We start from the raw sequence: 27758 nt of genomic DNA on the forward strand, positions 1-27758 counted from the left end.
GCCTGTTTTGCAGTCATCTGTGATTTTGAAAACAACAGTTATGACTCTCATGAATATTATTTCAGAACTTGGAAAGGTAAAGAGAAAGGGGTCTGTAATTTGGCTCCAGAGGAAGCAACATTGGATTCAACTCGGCCTGTGCCAGCCACAGTGGACCACTGATTGCTGTTTGTGTGTGTGTGTGTGCACGTGTACGCTTGTGAGTGTGTGTGTATGAAAGAGAGCAATCAGGCACAGCTGTACCTGCCCTCGCTTGGCGGAGCACAGCGTTTTCCTGCTTAAAAAAGCAGAAGGTTTTGATATGGCAGAGAGGCAGTCATTTGGCTGATCTAATGGTGGCTCCCATAGGATCCATATCTGTGTGCAAATACCGAGCGAGGAAAGCGAATGGAGTATACACCCATAAAACCAGCTGAATATTTTATCATATCCATCCCCACCCCCCAGCCTCCACACTGACATCACCAGAACGCTCCCTCTCCGCTACAGTCTTTTCCCACTCGTTTATGCACACACGCACACACACGCATGATCTTTTTGCACATGAACGCACAGACGAGAGCGTGTACCTGCAGAAAGCATCATTCAAGCTTCTTCTGAGAGCATCTTTGACTGGTCTGTTCAGACTCTGATTTTATTACAGTTGAGATGTTTCCTTTTTTGTCAAAAATGCATCTCAGATCTAAAGACATCCTCAACCTGGGGATGTCTCTGGCATTCTCTCCTCTCATCTTTCAAATACAATCTCTCCCGTAGCCTTTTATCTGCCCCCCCCCCCCCACCCCGACACACACACACACACACACACACACACACACACACCTTCCCTCCCCCCTTCCTCCCCCCACCCTGCTCTCCCCCACGCCCCACTCCCTCCAGCGTGCAGTTGTGTTCCCTGCCAGCCAGCTCCTGTTGCTGCTCAAGCCCAGCTCGTTAAGAGAAACACTGGTGCATGGTCCCCCTCACCTTCCCCCTGCACTGCCTTTTAATTAGACAGCTGTTTGTGTGTGTGTGTGTGTGTGTGTGTGTGCGTGCATGTGTGCGTGCATGCATGTATGTGTGTATGTGTAGTGTTTGTATGGAGGGCTGGGGTGTTTTCAGTCACATGAGTCATCTTTTTGAAGTGATTGGTATCACAGTGGCTTGCTGCTTTCTCTGATGTTCAACCGAGGCATTAAGTTGCAGTGTGCACTCACACTCTGTGTAGCTTTTGGCACAAATATTTTTCTCCTGGTTCATTTTAATGAATTTAAACATTGCAGTTGCAAAATTTAGCTGGTTTTTAAGTGCTGAAACAATTGATCGATTAATTAGTCAATGGACGGAAAACAATTTGTATTATTGATCAAGCATTTGATTAAGTGTTTAAGACATTGACAAACATTTGCTGGTTCCAGCTTTTTTAAGTGTCTGTTCTGTTTCATTGTAAATTTAATTTCTTGAGGTTGTGAACCGATAAAAAAGCAATTTGAAGATCTCACCTTGGGCTCTGGGAACTGGTGTAGTGTCTTTCTCTCACTATTTTATGGCATTTTATAGGCTATGCTATTCATTTATTAATCGGAAAAAAATCAAGATATTGTAATATGTGCTATATAATTCATTATAATTGATTTTTTTTGTTTTGTTTTTGTGGTAATTTAGGTATTACATTGATTATTGCAAAGTGAAAACAGTTGGTGCATGTGTCTGCACTAATAGTCTAAAATGGCATTGGTACAGTGAAAGACGGCCATGTTCCCACCTCTGTCGTAATGGAATCAAACCTGTTCTTCATCCCCTCCTGTCGAGAGAGAGAGTGACTCCTCTCCTCTCCCATATAATCCCATTAACAGCACTTTACTGCCCTGCCTTGCTGCAGGACATGCTGTTTGGACAGAGGGGCAAACTCCGGGCTCTTTAACACCTTACATCTCCCAAACTTGCCTCTTTCTCTCACTCTCTCTCTCTCTCTCTCACACACACACACACTCTCACTCATCCACTTTCTATTTCTTTCTCAATGGTTCCCTAAGGTTATAGCAAAAATAATGGGTATGTTGACATCTCTGGAATGATCTTACTTACATTTTTCCGGTGACCAGAGGTTATGTATACTTATGTATTTGGAACCTCCATCTTCCTAACATTAGTTTTAACCAGGTTGTAAATTTAGGGTTAATTCCAGACCTTGCTAATCTCTTTTCATTTGGAATGTGTTAATCCATGTCAGTGGAGACGTGTGGCTCTTAGAAAACACAGCTAGCGAGTGTAGTCGAAGAAGCAACGTCTTTTTACATGAGAACGGTTGTTGTTAGAGCAGTCGATGCTTGTATGTACACTCGTCCGTGCCTTTGTTTGCCTACATCCGTCCACTCAAGAGGAGGTTCAACACTCGTGTTGATGAGCATAGTGGTGGTTGTCTGTTAGGCCCTAATCCATCCATTTACATCACCATGACAACCAGGCTTGTCCCATAAGCTCTGCCAGTCCGTGATGATAGCCTTGGTTGTTTGAAGTATATCAGAGCTCATAGGTCCAAAGTGAAATAAGGAGGATTTTCAAAGGCATATTCACACAGCTGCGAGGCGAGGCACAACCACATAGCTCAACACAGCAGTGAAGTGGTGGGCAGCACTCTGCTGTTCCACAGTAAGAAATAAAACACACACCAGGGGCTCAGAGTCACAGAACTCACATACCACCAAGCCCAGCCATCAAGAGCCGCTCTGCTGCATGACATAAGGCGGTAATTATGCTAAGTACAATACATTACCTCTAGCATGTGCTATGAAAGCAGCCATTCCTCTAATGTGCTGCAGAATATAAACATACTTAGTAGAGGAGGCTGACGGAGGAGAATCAGCGAGGAATCCTAAACCACTGTCCTTGTCAGAGGAAAGAAATGGAATAATGTTGTTGGAGCCAAAGCATTTCTGATTAACATGTCATCTCAGCCCTCCCCTGCTGCCTCCCTTCTCCTTTTCTCCTCTCTCCCAGGCAGAACTAGTTTACCTTTCATTAGGAGACCCTCGGTGCAAAATGTGTTTGCTGATAAGAGCCAGCGGTTTATCAACAGTTTATAAAGGATGGCGTTAGGATTAATCAAATCAGCACACATCCGGAGAAGGGCTGGACTCTGTAAACACAATCAGATCTGACTCCGCAGACGGATCGAGAGAAGTGGGGGAGAGAGAGAGAGAGAGTAAGAACAGGGAAGGAGGAAAGATAAGTGAAGAGAAGAATTGGAATCAAATTAGAATGAAGTCAATTTGGCAGAAATTATGTATTTCAGGCAATTATTTCTCTCCCAAACGGAATGTTATTTTGCGATACTGGTGGGGACTCAAAATGAGCAGCGGTGGGAGAGGGCTGCAGTCAGAAGTGAGAGAGATATGGTCCCAGTGTCTGTCCCTGAGCCAAACACAGTGCATCCTCTGTGACTGGCAAGGCTGGCTCCTCATTATCTGCCTATCTTGGCTTCCATCTGAGGAGAAAACGCAGCGTTGCAGTCTCACTTTAGAGGGACACTGATCACAAGAGCAACTCATCTCAACTGGAGAAAGATTGCACTCCCCCTCTTGCTTTCTTCCTCTCTTTGTGTCTCCCGCCGCACTCGGTTGAAGACAGACAGAGATGAGGAATCCTCTCTGTTTTCTGCTCAGAAAAGTGGAAGTTTGAGTCGGAGAGATGGAGCGAAGCTTCAAAAGGCACATGTAATTGAGCAGCCCTAGATAGGCTATCAGGGAACATGAAACAGCAACAGTTGTGACGGAGGGTAATTGCCTCCCTGGGCCCGTATAATGCCTTGTCGAGTCTTTAAACTTGAGCAAACTGCTGGAAGTCCTTATGTCAGCAGGTAATTGGTTCCAGGCATCAGCAGCTATGTGAAATGAAGGAAAGATAGCTAGGTGGGGTGTATATGTGCATTTAGAAAAAGAACGCATGAAAGAAAGAAAAGTGTTTGTCTTTATAAGCGTCTTTGGGAGCGTTCTGTTGTATTGATTTTTTTTCTGAACAATGTACTTTGCTTTTCATTTATTCAGAGGGCTCAATATTTTCATTATGTGGCGCTAGAGCGAAGTAAAAATATCTCCTGCACTCTGCGGGCACATTTCTTTAAATTACATCTTGATGTATTTGTGGAATAATATCTATGTAAATTTGGTATTCAAGATGGTGGTGCTCATGCCTCCTCTGAGGCCCATCGCATGGATTAGTGGCCAGTTTTGGAACGTATGGATATGAAAACTGATTTCATAAACATCTTAGAACAAAAACTACATTGAGTAGTTCATTCTTCGCTGTAGCTGACTTTGACTTTATAGTTGCCCAGCTCTAAATGCCCCCAAGATGACCCCAGGACATCCCTGCTGCTGAGGCTCCAAGCTAGACAAGATGGGCAGTACTGTGGCCTTCACCGTCAGGGTTTCTGTGCCCTTTGCTGGCCTCTATCCAGCCCCCTTCCTGGCTGGAGGATGGAGAGTGGGACCTTAGGAAGGAGATGCTTTATTAGCTGGTCCTGCATGATTAATTGAACATCTGTTCACACACAGACAGCTGACCCCAATTCCCAGCTGTTTACCCTCTGTATAAACAGTTAATAAGCGTGCAGTGAATGTGTCACATAGGAGGTCAAGACTGCGTTTTCTGAAAACTCTCCATTTTTACTGCTAAACCTCTCCTTTTTGCATTTGTACCCAGCGTGCTCCGCAGTTCCAGTTTCACAGGTGGACAGCGCTTGAGAAAATAGAAGATGGAGTAGATGAGAATATACAGAATGTTGTTTTCTATGTTTTTTTAGCTGAGAGAGGTCTTGCCAGCAGTCAGTCAGTCAGCCAGTTGGCCCCCCACAGCTCTGGTGTGAAGCTAAAACCCCTCTCCTCACCCGCCTGATTAGCGCTGTCTTTGTTCCGTTGATGGTGGCACGCCATGAAGCAGGATTGCAGTGGGCAAACTGACGGCTTTAAAACAAGCCTGCCGCTGCGCTGATCTGCATCACACTTTACCCCCCTCCTTGCTTAGCAAAGATGAAATCAAATCAGTTTTTTTTTTGTTTGGTCTCTGAGCAGTAAGCCTCCTAAGAGATTTGGGAATTTTGATATATTTTTTTATTTTTTTTCCCCTCCATTTGATGTACAGTATTACTGGCTAAAGGGATGTTTAAGTGTGGGTGGGGAATCTGTGATGCAAAGGCAACAAAATGGCTCACTGTTGATAGAATGTGGGTATAATTAATAGGCTTATTTTGAGATTTTTTTCATTTGCCTACAGTTTATTACCTTTTTTTCTTACTTGCTGTCTTTCTCTTTCTTTATCCATAGGCTGCTTCAATGGCCCTGAGCAGCTTGGGCCATGTATATACAGCCATAGGAGACTATCCAAACGCCCTGGCCAGCCACAAGCAGTGTGTCCTGCTGGCCAAGCAGTCCAAGGATCAGCTGTCTGAAGCTCGAGAGCTGGGAAACATGGGGGCCGTCTACATCGCTATGGGAGACTTTGACAATGCTGTCCAATGCCATGAGCAGCACCTGGGCATTGCCAAAGCCCTGGAAAATAAACGAGAGGAAGCTCGGGCGTATAGTAACCTCGGCAGTGCCTACCACTACCACCGTAACTTTGACAAGGCCATGTCCTACCATACTCATGTACTGGAGCTCGCCCAGGAACTGGAGGAAAAGTCCATCGAGATGAGAGCCTACGCAGGACTGGGTCACGCTGCCCGCTGCATGCAGGACTTGGAGAGGGCCAAGCAGTACCATGAACAGCAGCTGTCTATAGCTGAGGGTTTGAAGGACAGGGCCGCAGAAGGAAGGGCCTCCTCCAATCTGGGTATGTATGCAAAATACTGAGGGCTTTAAAAATAACAGCTGTTAGGTGAGGAGAACATACTGTAGACCACAGTTATTAATGTTTCTGCACTGTTATTGTTATGTATTGAATATAATATGGAACATTGATAAAATATGTCAGTTTACTCAGTGATAAAATAAGGGTCCCTTAAGGAAAAAGGTTGGGAACCACAGCTGTACACAACAGAAGTCTTCCGTATGTTCCTGGCAGAGCATTTTGCTCCAGTGCTTTATGCTAACATTTTAGCATCCACTGTGTTGAATGATAGCAGACCGTTAGCATACACTCGAAATAGAGAAAGTAATAAGTACTTCCAAAGTTAAATTGAAGTGATTGCAGATATAATTTAGCTAAGTCTTGCACTAATATTGTTGAATACGGTGAGTCTGCTTAATGTAGATAATGCTAATTGTCTCTATCGGTCAAAATTGTCAGTGCTAAAAGAAAAAAAAGTGAGAGTTGAGCCCTAGTTTGAATTTCCTGGCTACACTTGATTGATTTTGGTGTGAACTTTCTCATCACAGTCGATCAGTGTCACAAATCATCTTGAATCATCTTCTGTCACTGAACATCCCAAATGAAAATCCACTCAGAGTGCGTACAGTATCTAGTGAATGTACAGTATGTCTTCCTTTGAAGTTCCCCTTTGTCCCTAGCAACGGAGGACAATGTGAAGGTTTGAGTTCAGAAGCACACACACATAAGTCTGCTGTATGTCTTTGTGCATTCTCAGAGACAGGGAAGCATGTGATAGTTGGATAGTTAGAAATCTTGCACACTGGAGGATTTGTTACATGATAAATTTATGCAAGTTATTGTAGTGACAGTTGACATAACTTGCTGAAATGAGGGATTAGAAGAAAGAAGTCAGAATGAGCGAGGTGACCGATGAGATTTAGTGTCACTGTTCAATAACAATACTGACTGTGTGTTCTTAGGTTTATTATGCCATAAATATAAAGTCCTGTCTGCCCTTTTCTTGCTTTTGGGATACAGTTTGAAAGCTTCCATTTCCTGCTAATGTTTTCAGTGAGCTGCTGGCTACATTCCTTTGTTTGCCTTCATTTAAATGAGCTGTTTACTTACTGTTGTTTTCAGTGATATTTGTGGTTAAAATGACCTGAGTGTTTTTGTTACTTTTAAGCAGAGGCCACCAGTATATCACTGTATCATCACTATTTTATGTAAAGTTGTTTTTACCCGCAGTATTTAAGAGTTACATTATGTTCTACAGTGAATAGTGCCTGGTAGATTATGTAAGCATGTACGGTAATGGAGTGCTGGGGAAGAGGACGGTGAGGGTGGTGTTAGGGCCAACAGTAATTTGTGAGCCCGGGGAGTTCTACAGTGATGGAATGCCAACATATAACGCACACTGTCAGAGTATAAATAAACCCCATAAAAATGTATAATTTTTCATGGGAACTCTCCACATTAATCTGCTCGGCTCTCACCTTCACACCGACTCGGACTGGAATGAGAAGTGGTCTGCAGATAAATAAAAACGAGTAGGGGGAAATTAAATACATGATCGGGTCTTTTGATTGAACTTAAAATGTAATCATTATCCCCTGTACAATTGAGGGATTTACAGTCAAACCATGTTAAAATGAAATTATTAGCAAGGTAACCTTGCGGAGCTTTCTAATATAATGATGAAAGTAACCTTAGGGATAAAGGTGTCCCTGAGGATATTCAATACCCCATGAGATAAATGGAATGGCCAATTCTGCTGTATTTAGTCAAGCAATTACAACCTGCACTGGATGACTTATGATAGCCATCAAGACAGTAGTAAACCTGACTCTAATGGACAACTAAAAGGCATAATAGTTCCTCCCAGATGAATTATTCTTTAACATAATGTGTAAAAGGGTGCAAGCAGAGAGTGGAGTTAATCAGCCAAACATAAATTGAAGTCGTCATTTGACCGGCCTTAATGGTCACACATCCAGGGTTGCTCTTAGCTACAACACACACCTGATTTTAAAAGTGAGCCGATAACTGGTTGTCATAAATTAGGGGCTACAGAGAGAACATTTTATGATGCTACAGTACATGTGAGCTTTATTACGAGTGAGCGCTATACACTGTGTCAGGCGGCAAATTTATTCCTGTCTGTAGTGTGATTGCCATTACGACGGCCACGGCGGTCTTATTCATTATTAGTTGCAACATTACAGTTCTTCCAGTACATGACAGAGTAATGATAGTGTAGTTGATGCGGTGTCAAAGACCTTCAGCAGATGACGGAGCAGAAGCTAAACGAGTGGGTGGAAGAGATGAAGCCTGTTGCTCCATGGAGACGGCCTAGACAAGCTGGACCATCACGAAGATGCAGTAACTCTGGCACCCAGGGGAGCTTAATGCCCATCTCAGTGTAGCCTATCTGTTGGTGCTTCTTGTCTTTTTTCTTTCTCTCCTTTTTTTTTTTATTCACTTTTTGATGCCTCCCTCTTTCACTCCCTCCGTCTCTCCCCTCACCCCTACTGATTGTAATCTGCAGCTGTCAAGCTCCCAGTAATTGAAACTGACTTGATGAATCGCTTAATTACCTTTAATAGCTGATTCAAGAGGAGCTGAATAATGAAGATAACAGAGAATGAAGTGGAGGTTGTGAAGCACCAGTCTGTAATTGCTCCATTGTTGTTGTTGTTGTTTTTGTTTGAAGCAGCGGAGCGTGCGTTGTTATTCCGTCATCAATGCCCACAAGCATGCTTAGCACAAGAAGATACGGGCTAAAACTAACAGGATGTTGTTTCAGACTTCAAAAAATGCTACTTTTACGCCGTGCACAAAGAGGGGAAAGATGATCGAGTGAAGATTAACGAGCAGCGATAAAAGCAAAAGAAGCTGTGCGAGAGATGGGAAGGAGAAGTTGCCGAAATAGGAAGGAGCAAACTTTTATTATGCCCTCTCAGCTTGTCGTTAATGTTGCGTGTAGTGTGGGAGGAGCAGCAGCTGACATGGCCCTGAGGTACAGTTGTATAGAGATCGCCATGCTTTAATATCTAACCATGATGCCCAGCGGTACCAACAGCCCTGGCTCAGCACACTCTGACCTATAAAGGATATGAAAATGTTGCATTCCAGCCCCATTTATTATTCATTAATTGGCTAACTTACCCCCTAGTCAGCAATATTTAATATCCGAGAGAGGACTGAAGTGGAGGGTTCCCATGTAGTTCACATTTCTGGTATTCATGAAACAGAATCTAAATTGTATTATTTTCCCTTGCATTTCACTTCAAAGAGACTTTAAATAAGTTTGTTTGTGTTTTAGCCCGGTCTTGCTTTTTTCCATTCTCACCATGTGTCCAATTCACACTTCTTTGTTTTGCTATATGTCTAAAAAGAAGTCACGTGAAATGTCAACTCCATCAGTTAGAATGGCTGGAGGTAAAACTCCTAATTAAGCAATTTTCTTTTTTTTCTTCTTTTTATCCAGCATCCCTAGGGAGTGCTTTCTGCTGATGTTCACAAAAAACAAAGCATCAGAAAGAGGGAAACAACAGGAAGAAGAGTTCACAGCACACAATCAGACAATGTACACAGCAATGCTCTGTATTCATGTCTTGTCACTGGCTCATTGGTGTCTAAAAAAAAAAAAAAAAAAAAAAAGCAGGACATAACTTCTGTATTGAATTAGTTCAGACCTTTTATAATAAATTTCTTTCACACGTACGCACATACAGCTTTTTTCCATTTAGGGGTCACGTGAGAGAATGAGCGCTCGAGTCTACATTCCAGAAAATCAGCTCTGGAAATCAGCTTTCTCCAGACATCTGATCTCCAGGTTTTATAACAACATATCTGTCAATAACAGTGTCACATCAGTAGATTGAGCTTAATGATTTTTAATAGGCTGTATTTGTTGGCAGTCAAGTATGTTGAAAGATGTTGAAAAGTAGTAACACTGACCCTGATATTGAGAACCCTTTAGCACCTGATTATGATAGCAAACACTTTTAAGTGCATGGCATATACATGGAATAATTAGCAGTTAAGATACGTATCCCTTATGATGACGTGATTTTACTCCTACTACATCATCATCATAACAACAACAATGGTTGCATGAACACAAATCTGGTAACTTTACTGTTACAAACTACAAACTTGCCTGGAACATTGATTCATAGAAATTATTCAGTTTGGTATCTAAGCATTCAGAAACAGCAATGATTGTAGATATATTATTAGTCTGGCCAGGAAAGGGAGCGAGAGAGTGGAGAATTTACAGAGGAATTTAGCGAGCCTAATGGCCCAGACAGGATGAATGAAAGAACGCTGTAAGAGAGAAAGAGCCAAACAAATACATAAAGAAGTGCGTTTATCTGGGATTGGTGACATCTTCAGCTCTCCATTAATGACCATGTAAATACCTTGAGTAAATATTAGCAGACCTGCAGAAGAAGAGAGGGGGCGACAAAAATAGACGGAGAAGAGGTGAAGTGGTGGAGGGATCATTAGGATGGAGAGATTTTTGCTAGCTTAAAGCCCCAAATTTCTGTTTGTGGAAAAAGCAGCAGACGCTCCTCGCCTCCTCCCCCTGCATGGCCCCCTTCAATCTTGTGACACAGGACCACACTGGAAACTGGACTAGAGGCCCTGCAAAACAATGCTCTCCTAGCCCTTGTGCTTACACTTAAGTGAAGCTTGCTGTACGCAGTTTGTTATTCTTCTCACTGCGGAGCTATTAAATGAAACAAAAGAGCTGTAGCATTCTTTTGCATTAAGCAACTATGCCCCCTTTTTTCAGAACATCTGCAAATTCAGCAGGAAATGTGATCTGTTCCTAAATGGAAAGGCGATTGTTCAGTGCAAAAAAAAAAAGTCGAGCTGAGACAGTGAGACGGAACATTGTTTGTTTAAGTGGTAGGAGGAATCAGATCTTATGCGTGTGGACAGTACAGCGACAGTTGGTTTGGTGAGCTGAGGCAGGGGTGAGGGTCAGCGGGAGAGGAGAGGAAGCAGCTCAGCTGGTGCTGCAGGCGGAGGGGTTCACCGCTCTGTCTGTGTGTTTTTGTTGGCAGACCACCCACTCAGCATGCATCCATCTATCCGTACCCTGTCCTTTTTTTATCTTCAGTCAGACTGTAGGAGATGTCTGTGTCTGCGAGTAAGGATTTGGTACCTTAAGCTCAGAGCCCAGCTCCGCCCCTTCCCCACTCCTGCAGACCCCAGGAGGATGTAGTGTCTGCCTCAGCTCACTACTTCCCCCCACAGATCATCACATCCACTATTGCATATGACGTGTGTGGTATAAAAAGAACAAAAAGGATGTCCTTCTTGTGCTTCTCTTGACAGTTATTATTTTCCAATATTTAATTATTTATTCATCATTTTAAAAAAAACATAATACAGCCTTGATCAGTCAGACACGTTGCATTCATTACTAATAACCTTGTTTCTTTAAGCAAAAGTTGAAGCAAGGAGCTTTGTGAATACTTTCACAGCAACCAAATTATCTAGAAATTCTAAAAGGTAGCCAGACATACCAAGCTACATATGCTAGCTCCGGTAGGATGAAATACCACCCAGTCTCACTTGAATCTCCTTCAGAAATTGACTCTGCACTTTGATATTTCACACATGCCAATGTCCTTGAGCTGAAGCCTGAATAGGCATCAACATTTCCACAAATACCACATTTCCAGCATCCTGCTCAGGGTTTTCAAACATGGATATGAATTATAATGTTGACCTCATTCTTAAATATACACACCCAAGTCAGTATTTCAGGCTCAGATTGGTCATCTCTACTCTATTTGAGTATCACTCCAGCCCAGTGGCAGCAGCACCATTGTTGGTAAAATCCTCTTAGGTCACTGTAGGCAGCAGCGCGCTGGATCTCCATAGCTGCTGGAAGAATGACACAGTGATTTACTCAGAACACGACACCATCCCTCAAAGTCATCACTGCAGCATATCCTTCTATGTACAGCCAGCTGTGTAATGAAAATTGACAACACATTGCCATGCTTTTAATGTCTTTGGTTATGGGGGGATGGATAGGGCTCTGGATGGATAGGGCTCTGTATAAAAGTATTTGAATGATATGGTGTGTGCTTTATGCTGGTTTTTCAGTCTTTGTCTCAAGCTGTGCACAAAAGAGAAATAATTAAGCCATATTATTTAATATGTTACAGCCGAGCACATTTAATATGAACCACATACTTACCATGTTGTTAAACTTAGAGGTTAAATTGAATCTCAAGACTGACACTGTGTTAGGGCCATTTTGATTTGGACAACATGCTACAGTGGCCACTTCAGCTAGATGCCCCTTACTAATTCCCAATTTTTGTCTTCCAGCAGTATTTACCAGCATGTTTGCTATGGTTTTCTTTACTATCCTGCTGGATACTATTCCCAGTGGGTTCAATAATCCTCTTACCATATGGGGGGGCACAGAAAATATTTTCTTGCTTCAAGTGTGGCTCCAGGCATAGCCTAAGGCTTATGGCAATTTTGGCTACAGCTTCCAAGCCCAGCCTCAAACCTAGCCATACACCCCCAGCCTCTGTCCTGGCTGTCTCCCCTACCCTTCCGTCCCATTGCTGAGCCCTAGATCCATTTTTAGCCTGCAGCATGGAACATGTTTGCTAGTAATACATCAGTAGGCATTATATCCTCAGTAAGATCAGCCTCCGTTGGGGAAAGCATAACCTTGGGAGTGCCTTTGTGGCGAGAGCTGTCAGTGCTCTTCCAACCAGCTTGCTGTGAATCTTAACATGCTTCCCCTCTTAGGAAAGACTCCCAGGAAAGGCAAAGCTGAGTGTTCTGTTCAAAGTGTAGGAAATGTCTGTGCCAGTAGAACTTGGAAATCCAAAAGGTTCTAAGCCCCACTCATTTTGGCTCAGGAAAAAGACACTTTACTATATTTGTACTGTACAGTATCCAAAGCACCACATGGATTCCGCTTATTGTGTCCTCATTGTGAAGTTATGTCATTTGCACCCTGAACTCCACCTGTATTATTTGGCTGCACTGTTTCTCTCCGTGTTTTACTCTGAGCTACGCCTAGCATACCAATTCCTCAGGGTGGTGACCTGGTGATTACAAGGTCAGTCCAGGTTGTATCACTTCAACCTGAGAACACGAGCGAGCAAACAAACAAAAAATCAGGTCTGATTTGTCAGCAAGGTCTCCGCGGCATGCTGAATCATGGTCTGAATTAAGTAGGCAGATGATTTTTGATTATGTTTTTCCAGCAAAATCCAATCTGTCTGCAGAAAAAGCTGTTTTTTGTTTAATTTTGAGACGCCCAATTTAGGCAGTTTTAGTTTGAAACTAATCTCCTCATTTAGCCATAATTTAAGGGAAATTGTATATTTATAATGTTCAAATTTGCGATAGAAAGCAAATTTTCAGAGGTTTGGGTCATGTGAAACCAACAAAAGTATGTATGCACTGTATGTGTAAATAGACATACCTGATAATGTGTCAAACCACCAGTATGCAGCCCAGTGGTTCATGCTGTAGATGCACCAAAGCTTTTTCCATTCTCACTGGCCTCATGTACTCCTGTTAATTGAGCCAAAATCTGAATGCATATCCACATTTACTGTATAACTTATGCTGTCGTCTGAGCCGTCTGTTTAGTTTCAATCCCACTGTTTATGTAGCCTGTGTTCAGGCCCATAATGTGGCAGGTTTCGGATGAAATAAATGGGAAAACACACATGGCGGTAACTAATCCCGGCGGCACCATCACATACTCACCACAAGCCACAAAGCCTCTCTCCTTCTCTGGTTCCCACCCACTCTGGCTCCAGAACCGTTTCCATCCTTGGTGTCCTATCGGTGGCCCCCGTCCTAGTAGCCCATTAGTCTCCATGCTGATGCAGCAAAGCCGTGATGACCAGGCGGTATGGTGGATGAAGGACTCAGTTATTTCCCTTGAAGCAGTTCTCCATCCACCAGCCTGCAGCCATCCGTCTCCTCTCTCAGTGAGCTTTAATATTATCAGTGCAATTATTATCATTGAAGGCTCAGTGACAATGCAAAAGGAGAAATCCAGAGATTAGTTGTGAGTCTCAGAGGGAAGGAGGAGAGATACGGTAGATATGCTGTGATGTCTCTTTACTCTCTGCCGTGTATTTGTCAGGGTGTATGAGCATGTGGGTGGGGGCACATTTGTTTGGATGTTGTGTGTATGTATGTGTGTGTGCCAGATGGCTGTCTGGCTGCGGGGTAAAGCCATTATTTTTCAGAGGATGGTATTTTATCAGAGATAATACGCTCAATGCACCGGCTTCTCCATTATTTATTGTTTCTCTGCACTTATCTCATTTTTCTAAAGTTGTTTGCTGAGCTTTCCATCAGCTCTTCACACTCTCCGCCACTTTAACTTCCTACGTCTTGCTTTCTTGTTCTCTCATAACCATTTCCAACCCTGTGGAAAAGTTGTTGATTTTAGTAAAATCCCTCTAAGACACAATCATCAAAGACAGCTTATTCAATCAAAAGATTCTATTTTGGTGTTATAATAACTTTGTTTGATTGCACTACATTTTAATGACCATAATTCTGTGGGAGAGTGTGTAGTGTAAGCAGAGAACAGATGGCTCAGAGAGCATATTTTAACAACCAAATGACTTGTTTTGTACATGAGGAGCTGACGAGGCACTTGAATTTTACTCAATTACAATTTTCTCCTGAATGGGTCTTTAACTTCATCCCCCTCGCTCTCTCTCTTCTCTCCACAGGCATCATCCACCAGATGAAAGGGGACTATGAGACTGCACTGAAACTCCACAAAACACACCTGGCCATTGCTCAGGAGCTGAATGACTACGCTGCTCAGGGCCGGGCCTATGGTAACATGGGTAATGCCTACAATGCCCTAGGAGCCTTTGACCAGGCTGTCCGCTACCACCGCCAGGAGCTGCAGATTTCCATGGAGGTCAATGACCGGGCCTCGCAGGCCTCCACCCATGGCAACCTGGCTGTGGCTTACCAAGCCCTGGGGGCCCATGACCGCGCTCTGCAGCATTACCAGAACCACCTCAATATTGCTCGTGAGCTCAGAGATGTCCAGAGTGAGGCTCGGGCTCTGGGCAACCTTGGCAACTTCCACTGCTCTCGTGGAGAATTCCCTCAGGCTGTGCCCTACTATGAGCAGTACCTCCGCCTGTCCCCTGACCTCCAAGACATGGAGAGTGAGGGGAAAGTTTGTCACAATCTGGGCTATGCCCACTACTGTTTGGGCAACTACCAAGATGCCGTCAAATACTATGAGCAGGACCTAGCTCTGGCCAAGGACCTCCATGACAAACTGAGTCAGGCCAAGGCGTACTGTAACCTTGGTCTGGCATTCAAGGCCCTGGGAGACTTTGCTAAGGCAGAGGAGTGTCAGAAATACCTGCTTTCACTGGCCCAGTCCCTGAACAATGCACAGGCTCGCTTCAGAGCTCTTGGGAACCTGGGGGACATATTTGTCTGTAAAAAGGATGTGGCTGGAGCCATTCAGTTTTATGAGCAGCAGCTAGCCTTAGCTCACCAGGTACGGACACGTACAGTTTCTAATACACAAACTTTTTGACTGTAGTACAACGTATACTAGCACAATCATTATATAAGTGGGAAATATCATGTGGAATGTAATTGTTGATATAATTCACAGGAATGTAGCTAATGTCCCTCATGTTGATATTCTGAAATTCTATCTGGTTTCAGGTTAAGGAGCGTAGGATGGAGGCCTGTGCCTATGCTGCCCTCGGGGCCACCTACAGGCTTGTGCAGAAATATGACAAAGCTCTGGGCTACCACACCCAGGAGCTAGAGGTGTACCAAGAGCTGGGTGACGTGCCAGGAGAGTGCAAAGCCCACGGTCACTTGGCAGCAGTCTACATGGCCCTGGGGAAGTACGCCATGGCCTTCAAGAGCTACGAAGAGCAGTTGGAGCTGGGGCGGAGGCTAAAGGATCCAGTCGTGGAGGCTCAGGTGTATGGAAATATGGGCATCACAAAAATGAATGTTGGGGTGATGGAGGAAGCTATTGGCTACCTGGAGCAGCAGCTGGCCACTTTACAGCAGTTGAGTGGCAACGAGGCAGTAATGGACAGGGGTAGGGCCTATGGAAACCTGGGAGACTGTTATGAGGCTCTGGGAGACTTTGAGGAAGCCATCAAGTACTATGACCAGTATCTGTCTGTGGCCCAGAGCCTCAACCGCATGCAGGACCAGGAGAAGGCCTACAGAGGCTTAGGCAATGGACACAGGTGAGTCCGTTTTGAGTGAAAGGCGTATTATTTTAAATTCTCTATTTGACATTGTGAGAAAAATACTTGTATAAAGCAGTTTGCAACTATCAGTTTCTCCTAGCTGTTGCAGCAGCAGGTAATTGTATTGACTGGGTAATAATCACAGTAATCCTACTTTGCACATGATTTTTTCTCCTAGCACTCCCTATCAAGGACCACCATAGTTCAGAGACACCTTGCTGGTGAGGAAGGCTTGTATTTGAGCCTGGTGCTGGCTGTCTCAGCAGCAGCCTAGTGGCCCTGGCCTTATCAGTATGCAAAGAGGCTTTGGCACACAGACGTCTGAAACTGGGGGAAGCACAGTTATTTCGAGGCAACCTCTTACATCTTGTGTCTCTTCTCCCTTCTATTTCCCATTTATGCGTCAAAGAGCCGAGAGCATCCTAGGAGGCTACACTGCAAAATAAAACACGAAAGGCTTGCTGAAATCCTCATTTCAGAGATGATTTTCTTTTTATTGTGCATCATCAGCATGGCACCACAGCAGTCACACACAGCAGTATTAGCTGTGCATGAGTTCAGAGGGGAATAATAGACATCACACACAAACACTTCTCGTCTTCCAACCGCTCTTAGTCGAGCACATACATTATCACACAACATTAATTAAGCTGAAGACTTTTATTCTTGTAATGCTCCATTTGAATGGGAATTGTTGATGTGCCTGAGAATGTGAATAAAATCTGTTTGAAGGATATGAAGGCGAATTAAATGTTGAGAAGGGATGAATGCCTCTCTGTCAAAACATACACCAGGGGGTGGAAGCTGGGCTCCTTCGACAGATGACCCAGCCCGTATTAAACAGTGTTACCCATCAAACACAACCTACATTTAAATTTCACATTAGGGCTCAGAGATTTCCACACCCACTTTACTCTGTCAACATCAGCAGCTATCAGCAAGTTGTTGAACATCTAAATTTGTGTTTTATTCACACCAATACTGAAATTATGTGGTGCTTTGCAAATGGAAGTGTTCTTGCAACATGCACTCCTCATTATGTGCTCTGTTGATGTTTTCAGAATAGATATATATCTCTATGAATGAAGAATATATTTTTCTCTAGATATGAGATAAGCAGGGAGATGAATGGATTTATTTTGAGTGTTGTAGGCATGGTTGATATCTCAGTATTTATTTAATTTGACCAGAAAATGCCAATTAATTTTTTCTAGGTTGTCTTAGGTTGTTATCTTTCATCTAATCCTCCTCACTATGACGCTCATTGGTTTTCTGTCTCTACCTGCAGGGCCATGGGAAATCTACAGCAGTCGCTGGTGTGTTTTGAGAAGCGGCTAGTAGTGGCTCACGAGCTAGGGGAGTGTGGAGGCAAGGCTCAGGCTTATGGTGAACTGGGTGCACTTCACAGCCAGCTGGGCAATTATGAGCAGGCCATCTCCTGTCTGGAGCGTCAGCTGGCCATTGCCCGTGACACCCAGGACAGACTACTGGAGGGAGATGCCAGCTGCGGTTTGGGTGCTGTATACCAAGCTATGGGAGAGTATGAGACAGCCCTGCGATGCCACCAAAGTGATCTGGAGATCGCAGAGGAGGCGGGAAGCCCCACACGCCAGGCCCGGGCCTATGGAAACTTGGGCCTTACCTACGAGTCGCTTGGAAACTACGAGCGGGCGGTTGTGTTCCAAGAACAGCATCTAAGTGTGGCGGCTCAGACTAATGACTTGGCTGCCAAAACACTGGCCTATGGCAGCCTGGGGAGAACACACCACGCACTGCAAAACTACTCACAGGCTGTCATGTACCTGCAGGAAGGTGAGTGAGTCAGGGGGAACAGGAGAGAGGATTGCCTTTGTTGCCTGAGCTGATAGGCTTAGAGTTTGTGAATTCATGAATATGAAATTCAGAGCCTATTTGTTGCTAAGCCTTTGCCACATTTTTATTAGGCTGTGTGCATGCGTGTGTGTTTGGGCTTTTGTGCTTATGAGTTATAAGTGCACGGGGGATTCTGTGTGTGTATTATGCGCCTGTGTTGTCTTCTTTGCTGTATAGGTATACCAGCATTTGTGTCTGTGCAAACCTATCAGGATGCACGCCAAGGCGTTTTTCCTGTTTACTGCTAGCTGTTCTTCACACCTCTGTATCTGCTTTTCTCAGAGGGTTCTTTGCAGTGAGCTGCCAAAGGATCTTTTCACACAGTAGCTGACAGACTCCTGCCTCTCACTCTTCATTGTCCCCCTACCGATTATGGTGAAATAAAAACCTGCAGCTTGGCCCCTCAAAAATTCATTATGTCAGTGACAGTGTAGTGTTTGTCACCGCAGATGTGATAAGTGGAAGCCTCCATTTACTGTATGTGTGCTGAATGTCCACACCACCAGCCTCACCCATGCCCATTGACAGACTTCATGCTCAGGCATACCCACCGCGTTATGACCCAAACCCTGTTTGAATCCAGGAAAATTGCAGCTCGTGTAAGAGGAGAGTTCCATATTTCACCCTGCAGGAAGTGCATGCAAGGGAGCAGGAGTACATCTCCTCTATCTCTCCTCCATCCACGTTATTAGAATTAGCTGGGCCTGCAGTGACCCAGACACCCTCTGCAGGCCTGCTTGTTGAGCTTTAATGGAAACAAAGGCGACAGGCCATTCTGTCTCCACCCTGTCCTCCCGTTGTCCCCTGCACTGTCCTTGTATTGTTCCTCGGTCTGGCTGTGAAAAAGAACAGTGCCTTCACTATCCTTGACAGCCAATTATTTCTGGCCAACCTACCCAGACCGAAAAGTTGGCAAGGTTTTTTTTCCCTTCAGTTTTTCTATTTTTTCTACTCCTACTGCTAGTTTTTTTTTATTCTTCATGCTGCACTGCTTGTTTTTTGTTTTTGTTTCCCAAAAAAGATTAATTGGGAGGAGGGATAGAAAGGCAGCTCCAAACAAGTGCAGATACTGTTGACAGCATGTGACCTCCAAATCAGTGCGTGTGTATTTATATATGAGTGTGTGCATGTGTGTGTATGTATGTGGGTGTGTCTGATATTCATTCTGTGTTGCGCAGAGTAATACAGAATGATAAGGTTACAGTGAAAGACACATGGAGATACCAATTAACTGCTGATAGGAAGAAATATATTCTGTCACTTCAAGTGCCCAAACAACCCCCAAAGTTAGTCACCTGTAATTTAACATTAACAGACACTGCAAAGCGCAGTCTCAGTCTTTAACAAAAGAGGCATTTCACACCAGGGTGCACTTTTCAATGATTAACACAATAGTGTCATTAAATCAATGCCGTCATTGTAGCGTCTAATGAAGGTATTACAGTTTCTAAACGCTTCATTAATGGAACAACAAATAATGAAATTATAATATGAATCTACAAAGGTAGCTTTTTGGGGGGAATGTACCTGATGCTTAATATGTGAACCAGAATAAAATAGATGGTATATTGATTAATGCATATTGTAAATAAAAAATAAATATGGATATATATCATACATATATACCCTTAAGAAAAGAAATCCAATCAGATTTTTTTATTATAGCTTAAATGTTTAATTCCCCTTTCATATGGATTGTATAGAAGACTGGTGTTATATATATATTTATGTGCTAGCTTATTATTTATATATATATATATATATATATATATATATATATATATATATACAGAGAGAGAGAGAGAGAGAGAGAACATATTACAGGGTAGTAAGCTCTCTCTATATACTATATACAAAGCACACCTGTACAGTACAAGTGTAAGCTTGTATAAAATCTGTTTATAAGAAATCATCATGTGTAACAAACATTAGCCAAACATTGTAGATTCATATGCAAATGATATAAATGGTACATTTCCATACTTTTGATATGTGATACACTATAATAGAACAGACTCAGGAATTCTAATAAAACATATTCACGCTGTTCGGCCTTTGAGCAGCCTGTCATGAGGCATATAAAACTAAATGCAGTTACATGATATGTATCTCAGTGTGAAATGTCTGGACCTTTCATCATCATGTGTGGACCCCTCCCGGTTTTCAGTGTTGCTATTTTCTTTCTATAAATATTGAGTGCTGGTTGTTGTTAAAGTGGCAGTAGGGGTTGGACTGGTGCTACTGTACTTTTTTTGCTCTCAACTTTTGTAGATCTTTGTGGTTTTGTCAGTTTTAGTTTTTACTTCTTAGGCTGAGGACAAACAATATCTTTCACCTCAAGTGTATATATATATATAGTAGTGAATAATATCTGAAAAGCTGAAACAAAAATTAGCCTAGTTATCTCATAAATTATTAAGCAAACTTTTGCAAATACCAAAATTTACTCCTCAGCTTAATGCAAATGTCAATACTGTCTTCATCACTGTAGAAATCTATTTATGTGGGATGAATTCAAATTTGATGTGGTTGTTTCTTCAATGTTATGCAAACCAGTATACAATCCCTGTCATCCTCAGTGTTTTGACTACATGCCAGAGGTCTGGAGAAGTTTTTCTTGGACAGAATAGGTAAATATGGGTGCTCACACCATCGTAGAGAAGGGAGAAGACACAGCAGTGGAAGTCTGTGTCAGGAAAATGCCTCCAGGACTTTTTTTTTCCCCTCAAAAAAATTGTTTATGGTACACTTACTGTATGTTACACACTGTTTTTTTCTACATGTGGTCATGATCAAAGGGCACTGTGATGTCATGTGGATGAGTGCCTATGTGCCAGGGTATTTGGTTTGAGGCTCAACGCACTTGTGGTTCTACAGTGCATGAGATTTCGTGCCCTTTTTCTGTGCATGTGGTGTCTGCACGTAAAGCTTGTGTCTGAAGGCAGAGGTGCGTGGGCCTCAGGGGCTGCAGAGAATCTCTCACCCAGCTGTCAAGCAGCCTTTAAAGTGTTCTCTAGTTGCTCTTCAGGGTGCAGCCAGCCACGGCCACATCCTCATGTCAGCCGCTGCTACGTGACTGTGCCTGCGGGGCACACCAAAGGCACGCACGGTGACAGTGACAGACACTGAATGATACAGCGCGGTAGAACAGAGGAAATGAGAGAGTTAGGGAGGGAAGGAGGGATGGAGAAAAAGAAAGAAGATGGCAAGCGGGTGGAGGGGAAAGAGACAGAGATCGGTAGGAGTCATAATTCACATGTATTATTTCACTGTCAACTGGAGACTAAAGAAAACATAGAGTTGGTTGACATTCAGGCTTGATCATAAAGAACTATCACAGAGCAGCTCAGAGAAAGAAAGGTTTTCTCTGTGTATGTGTGTGTGTGTGTGTGTGTGTGTGTGTGTGTGTGTGTGTGTGTGCGTGCAGATGAAAGGCTCAGACCTGGAGTTGAGATGAGTGAGGGGTGAGGCTGTCAGAGAATGAAAAGGATAATTTAGATCTGTTTCCTCTCTCTTGCTCCAGTGCCTAATGAGCCCTAAGCAGTGCCGAGGCCCCGCAAGCACTGCCACCACAGTTGAGATGAAACAGGTAGAGAGGGCAAAGGGGGGGGGGGGGGACCAGAGACACAGGCGCAGAGATGAGAAAATGAATATGGGAGGTAGAGAGAGAGATAGAGAGAGAGGGAGAGAGAGAGAGAGAGGAGCACAGCAGATGCATGGGGGAAGAGGGCAGGCGTGCAGACGGAGGGTGTGTGGAAAGATAAGGCGAGAGAGGGAGACTGTTGCAGGCTTCAAAGGCTGCCGGCTCGCGTGGCCATGGAGGAGCCATGAAGTCTATGGTTGCGTGGTGTGCTGGGTCTTGCGGAATAGGCTGGCTGTTTCGGGTCACGCTCTCTGTTCTTGGCTTATCTGGTCCAGCCACAGACTGTTTTCCAGGAATGCCGAGAAAAGCAGACTAGGACGAGGGTGGCTTGGCCCATTTTCTCCTCTCTTTGACCAAAAGCATGTTTAGACCCCTCCATCGCACAAGCAAACGGAGAGAATAGACTCGCGAAACGCAGCCCGCGTTAAGTGAGACTGTGCATGAGCAATGGACTGTTGCAAACTGCAGGCTGCTTACTGTGCATTTAGCACCTTGTGGGTGATATGTGGCCCAGCAGCTGTCGCTTTTTTTTTTTTTTTTTTTTTTTTTTTTTCATTGTCCTCTGCGGAGTGGCATTTTCATCTCAGTAATTGGGCAGAACCAAGTACTCAGCAGGCAGGCTGAGGACACATGCAAAGATGTGACATACGCCTCACTGCTTGAGGGATTGGAAGTGAAAAACAAACTGCGTACTCGCCAGGTGATCTGACACAGGCACGCTCGCTGAACATACACACCTAGATACACACACTCACATGTACATGCACATTCAAACCTCCCTCGGCTTCCCGAACAGCTCTCAAAGTCTCTCAAACGAAATATCACAGAGCCGACTTTGCGCTGTGAGTCTGCGTGCAGTCTATTATTAGCTCATCAGTGTTTTGCAAATATTTGTAGACTTGTTCATGATGTTGTGTGGCTTCTTTTATGCAAGCATTAGGCGTGTGTTTGTGTTTGCTCAGCCAGTCGATCCCTAGCATTGATTACTATGCAGTCCGATTAGTGCTCTAACAGCCTCCCTCTATGGTAGAAGTGTGTGTGTGTGTGTGTGTGTGTGTTTTAGTACCAGTGTGAGCACTATCTTACAACTGAGGCCAAATATCGAAACCTGTTCGCTGTCAGAACATCAGTACCACGCTATGCTTACATCTGTTACTCTGAAAGATACCTAAGAGTCTGCATGCTCTGAATAATTTTTACTCTCTCCCTCCTCTCTGTCTCTCATCTGCTCCTGTTTCCTCCCCTTCCGACAGGCCTGCGGCTTGCTGAGCAGCTGGCTCGGCGTGAGGACGAGGCGAAAATCCGCCATCGTCTAGGGCTTTCTCTGTGGGCCAGTGGGAATCTGGAGGAGGCCCAACATCAGGTGAAGTATCTCCTGTTCTTTCCTCTCCCCTTACCTCGCCTTGCATCAACTCTCCTCTCCTCTCCTCTCCTCTCCTCTCCTCTCCTCTCCTCTCCTCTCCTCTCCTCTCCTCTCCTCTCCTCCATCTGGACTCCTTCCAGCAAATCCACCTCTTGTACTTAAAACTGACCTCTAATAAGCACACATCTGTCGGAAGGCAACAATTACAAACGAGTGGAGGAAGTAGATGTCCAAAGACGTGGGGTGTGGAATGTACGTTTTTAGTAGTGCCCTCACGGTGAGAGAAAGAACCCCAGAGGAAAGAAAATAACAGGAGAAGACAAAAAGAGAGGTGGCTATAGAATTTGAACACGCCTGTTGGCAATATGCTGGGTAGTCTGTTGAGCTGGTAAATGCTGTCATCTCAGAAGACAGGCGACAGATGACTGAAGATTTTTTGTATTTATGTGCATGGTCTCAGGAGTCCCAAGCCTCTGCATCACACACACACACACACACACACACACACACACTCCTCCTCAGCCCACTACCCACCTGGCAAGCATGGAATATCCCGTTAACATCTCTCTTTGCAGTCTGTCCACACACCACAGCTCAAGATTTGATTTTTTTTTTTTTTTTTTTTCTAGTTTGTGTATCCTCATACAAGTCTGTGAACAGTCAGCCAACAGCAGTGGCTGTCACGTGTGCCTGTAGGGATGTTATTCAGCTGCTTTCATTTTCAAAATCTAGTCCAAAAACATTTCTGTTATGATACACGCAAGCTACGTACATCTATGTGACCCAGATAGCTTTGTTTTCAGTCCTGCATTATACTTTTCAAAAAGTAACTTTGTCTGTTTGCAATTATCTGTAACAAGAGTTGGGGAGAGAAAAGACTGAACCAAGGTGGTGGTGACTAGACCAGAGTGCTCATGAGTCATGTTGAGGAATTCGTATTCAATTAAAGCAAAATATTATTCTAACAAGGCAATGCAACATATTTTTCCAGCGTGTGTTTGCTTTCCAGTTTAACACTTGACCTTGAGCCCTCAGTGTTGCATGTTAAATTTGTGTTGTCCTTGTTGCAACTCACAGTTATCCAATGCTTTGCCAACATATACCACAGCAATGTTAATTTTTCCCCCCCTCTCTGTCAGCTTGTAGCCCTCAGGGTGGATTGGTGGTGGGAAAGGACACTGTTGTCCTCAGAATATAGATCAAATGGTTATTCATGAGCTGGCCTGTTGCTATGCATGACCTTTGTAAATACCCTGACCCACTTCAAACCTCATTTGTAAAGGCTTGTATTGGAATTTATAAAGCATCCATAGCTGTAGAGTGAGAGTACTTGACCTTATGTTCCTCAATCTCTATATATTTAAACCAAATTGTATTTTGACATCCTCATTATGATCCCGGTGTTCACCGCGACACACAGATTGACATGTCATGATTTTAAGCCTGATTTTTTTTAAAGCGTGCTACCTCTGAGAAGTGCTCACGTTTGTATCTAGAGGGATTATGAATCAATAAATTCATGTTTACTTAAATATCTAGTCTACTGTAGATGAAGCTTTTTTTTAACCTCTGATATCATGTGTCAGAGCGGGAGGTTCCCCAGGGAGGTTATTTTACAAAAATCATTAGAAGAATGTGTGTATCAAACCCCGCTCAGGTTACCGATTCACTGTGACATTGACATTCACTTAACATGTCAGATAAAAGCCATGTTAGTGTCAGTGATTGTAAAACATGAGAGTCCTGTTTGAACACATGGCAGTTGAAGAATATAGCAGATTTTACCTGTACCACAGCCAGGCAAGTCACTGCGGACACAGCACATTTGGGACTGTTTCCTTTCATCTGTGCCAGGAGGGGTCAGGCCAGAGGCAAGGCGCTGTGAGAAATTAGTTTCACTCTTAAAGGGATGTCTGCAAGCCTAACAGATTAAACTAGCACTGCAGCAATCAGCCCACAGCCCTATCAGCAAAATCATCCTGGGACTAGCAGCTCCGTCTACTAGCACTAATGCAGCAGAGCTCACAGATTCTCTGCTGATCTCTACTCTCCCCCTTCACTCCCTCTGACACACTTTCCTGCATGACCTTGGGATATGCCAGATGAGCTACAGTGTATGCATATACATGCGCTCACAAGAAACGCTCTGTCTCTTTTTCTTTTCTCTCACCAAACCCACAGTGCTGATAGAATCCAGTTCATCCATACCAACAAGCTTTTCTCCACTGCAGCTTTTTGTCTTTTATGCACTATGGTCAAGCACTGTGAGCAGAGTGCTTTAGCCTCTCTGCTGGCCCTGGCCTCCTGAAGAGTGGCTCTATAGCAGTCCCAGTCATCCTACAGGGCTGCCATAGGCGCAGAAATAGGAAATCAATAAAGACTCCCATGAATCAGCACTGCTGGCCAGCTCTGCTTGGCCAATATGCAACACTGCCTCCCGCCCCACCTGTCCATTGTCTTTCACCTTCTCTCAATCCAATGTCTGGCACTGTCCAATAACACAGACAGACCTATTGAGTTCACCACGCATTTATTCACACTGTCTGTCCAAGATACCCAGGTAATGGTTTAGCTTCTCATTGCCCTTTCCCATGTCCAGGCATATAAGAGCTGAAGAGAGGTTTACTTGTGTTGGATGGTGATTCATCAAGCTACATTACAGTTCTTTCCCCTGCTGAGAAAGAGGCAGAATTGGAAAGCAGCATGTTGGATCAGGGAGGTGGGATGCTACCATCTAGTGGCAAAAATCTCTCTGTCTCTCTTTTAACCATACACACGTGGTGGTATATTATTTGGTGGACATTTTTATCCAAAGTGTCTTTCACTACCACGACCGTTTAAATTTTAGCATGTGTTACCCCTGTTTAAATTAAACCTGGGATGGAGAAAGTGCTGGTATCATGCTCCAGCTTTTGAGGTACAAAAGACCGCTTGTCACCCTCAATAATCAGGAGTGAATGAAAGTGTGATGATATAGTCTCAGTAAATGATCAAGCCAATGATATCTCAATTAATTTGATTGTTGTTTTTGTTTATCTGCAGTTATATCGGGCATCTGCACTGTTTGAGACCATCCGGCATGAAGCCCAGCACAGCACCGACTATAAACTCTCCCTGTTTGACCTGCAAACCTCCTGCTACCAGGCTCTCCAAAGGGTCCTTGTCAGCCTAGGTATGCCCATAGACACTTCTTATATCCTCACTACTTCACACTGTTAGCTTTGCCGCCATTACAGGAAAAATCAGGTTTTAGCTCGAACCTATTTATCAGCATTGATTTCTCAACACCACAGGCCACCATGATGAAGCTCTGGCAGTGGCAGAGCGGGGTCGTACACGAGCCTTCGCTGACCTCTTGGTGGAGAGGCAGACGGGCCAGCAGGACTCAGACCCGTACACCCCAGTAACAGTGGAGCACATCTTGGACACCGTCAACAGCCAGAGGGCCTTGGTACTTTATTTCTCCATGGCTGCTGGTTACCTGTACAGCTGGCTGCTGGCTCCAGGAGCAGGTAAGAACTAGTGCTCGGATTGTAAATTGTTTTTTTGGGAATCCAAGTGTTATTTTTTCTGCATTAAAACAGTCTCTGTGCTGTCAGAGACCAATCAAATACTGTGGCTAGGTTTTACTCAAGTAAAATAATCCTTTGGCCAATAACTCCTAAATCTATTCATTTTCCGACAGTCCTTTGTTAAATGCTTATACAAAACTAATAAAGTGTGTGGCGGTGTATGTATCTACAGAGATCCTGCCCTCTGCCTGTATTTTGTTATTATTTTGCTGTGTTCGGGATGTTTATGGGCATCAATCTGTGGGCAGTGGGTGTGTAGCCCCCAGCCAATAACAGCATGCAGAGTGTGAGGTCGAGACTCAGGTTACATCGCTGTCTCCGTCTCTCTCTCCTCTGCTCTCTGTCTGTGTGTCTGTTTGACCGAGGGCAGGGCTGAGCTCCACACAAACACACACACACATGCAGAGAGGCCACAGCAGACAGGATGAAGTGTGCGCTTCGGCTGCATTCACACAAAATCCAGCAATGTGGCACCTTCCTGCAGGGTTGTAAGGGGGTGTGGGCGTGTTTATTTTTGCTTTATAATATAACCGCCATGAAACAACCAGAAAATACTGTTTTATTTATCTGATTCAATGCTTTGTTATTGCTACCACCGCTCCCTCTCTCCATACATGCACTAACTCGCTTGACCGCCGCTGCTCTCTCTCTCTCTCGCTCTGGTGTTGTTGAGCCGGGGAGGAGGGGCCAACTTTGAATGTCTGAACCAACAAATCCTGCATAGTATGCATTAAGTCACAGAGTTTCTAGAATTTTCAATTTCATGCAAAACTTATTTTTCACTATTTCTCCCACAAAATTGATCTTTTACTAATATGCATCATATACAAATAAAATATACAGTATGCAGTATTTATAAAATAGCTTAAATATTCAAACACGAAATCAGGCATGCTTACTTAATGGTTAGATACTAAAGAAATCAAATGTCATATAATTGTAAGGATGAACCAAAATGTCCAAATCTTTCCCGTCGGTGTTGAAGCGTCTTTCTTGTACGTAGTTTAAAGCTGCAACAGTTACACAGGTGAAAGCAAATACATACAAAAACACACTCTTGCTTGTTCAAATCAAAGAGGATAAAAAGCCTAGAGGCTACAGCTTGTTTTCAGCTGCAGGGGTAAGAAGGCCAGCTTTAACACCAAGCGGCAGTGCCACCTGCCACTCCACTGTTAGGATTTGCCCCCCTGCCTCGCTTCTCACCCCAGAAGGCTTCTGCCAATGAACCATGCTAATTGATAGTG

The 27758-nt window shown here is 43.9% G+C and overlaps 1 protein-coding gene across 3 annotated transcripts in view; it reads left to right on the forward strand.

The window, feature by feature from the left end:
- LOC137194276 (tetratricopeptide repeat protein 28-like) overlaps positions 1-27758 on the forward strand; it is a 168406-nt gene that overhangs the window by 127449 nt on the left and 13199 nt on the right. For all 3 annotated transcript variants that reach the window (XM_067606025.1, XM_067606030.1, XM_067606039.1), the window contains 7 exons: positions 5304-5811; positions 14547-15343; positions 15517-16061; positions 17353-17876; positions 22833-22942; positions 25985-26114; positions 26236-26454. In XM_067606025.1, the coding sequence (XP_067462126.1) occupies positions 5304-5811; positions 14547-15343; positions 15517-16061; positions 17353-17876; positions 22833-22942; positions 25985-26114; positions 26236-26454 (2833 nt within the window). The remainder of the gene's footprint in view (positions 1-5303; positions 5812-14546; positions 15344-15516; positions 16062-17352; positions 17877-22832; positions 22943-25984; positions 26115-26235; positions 26455-27758) is intronic.

Source organism: Thunnus thynnus, chromosome 2, assembly GCF_963924715.1.
Source record: "Thunnus thynnus chromosome 2, fThuThy2.1, whole genome shotgun sequence".
NCBI lineage: Eukaryota > Metazoa > Chordata > Actinopteri > Scombriformes > Scombridae > Thunnus > Thunnus thynnus.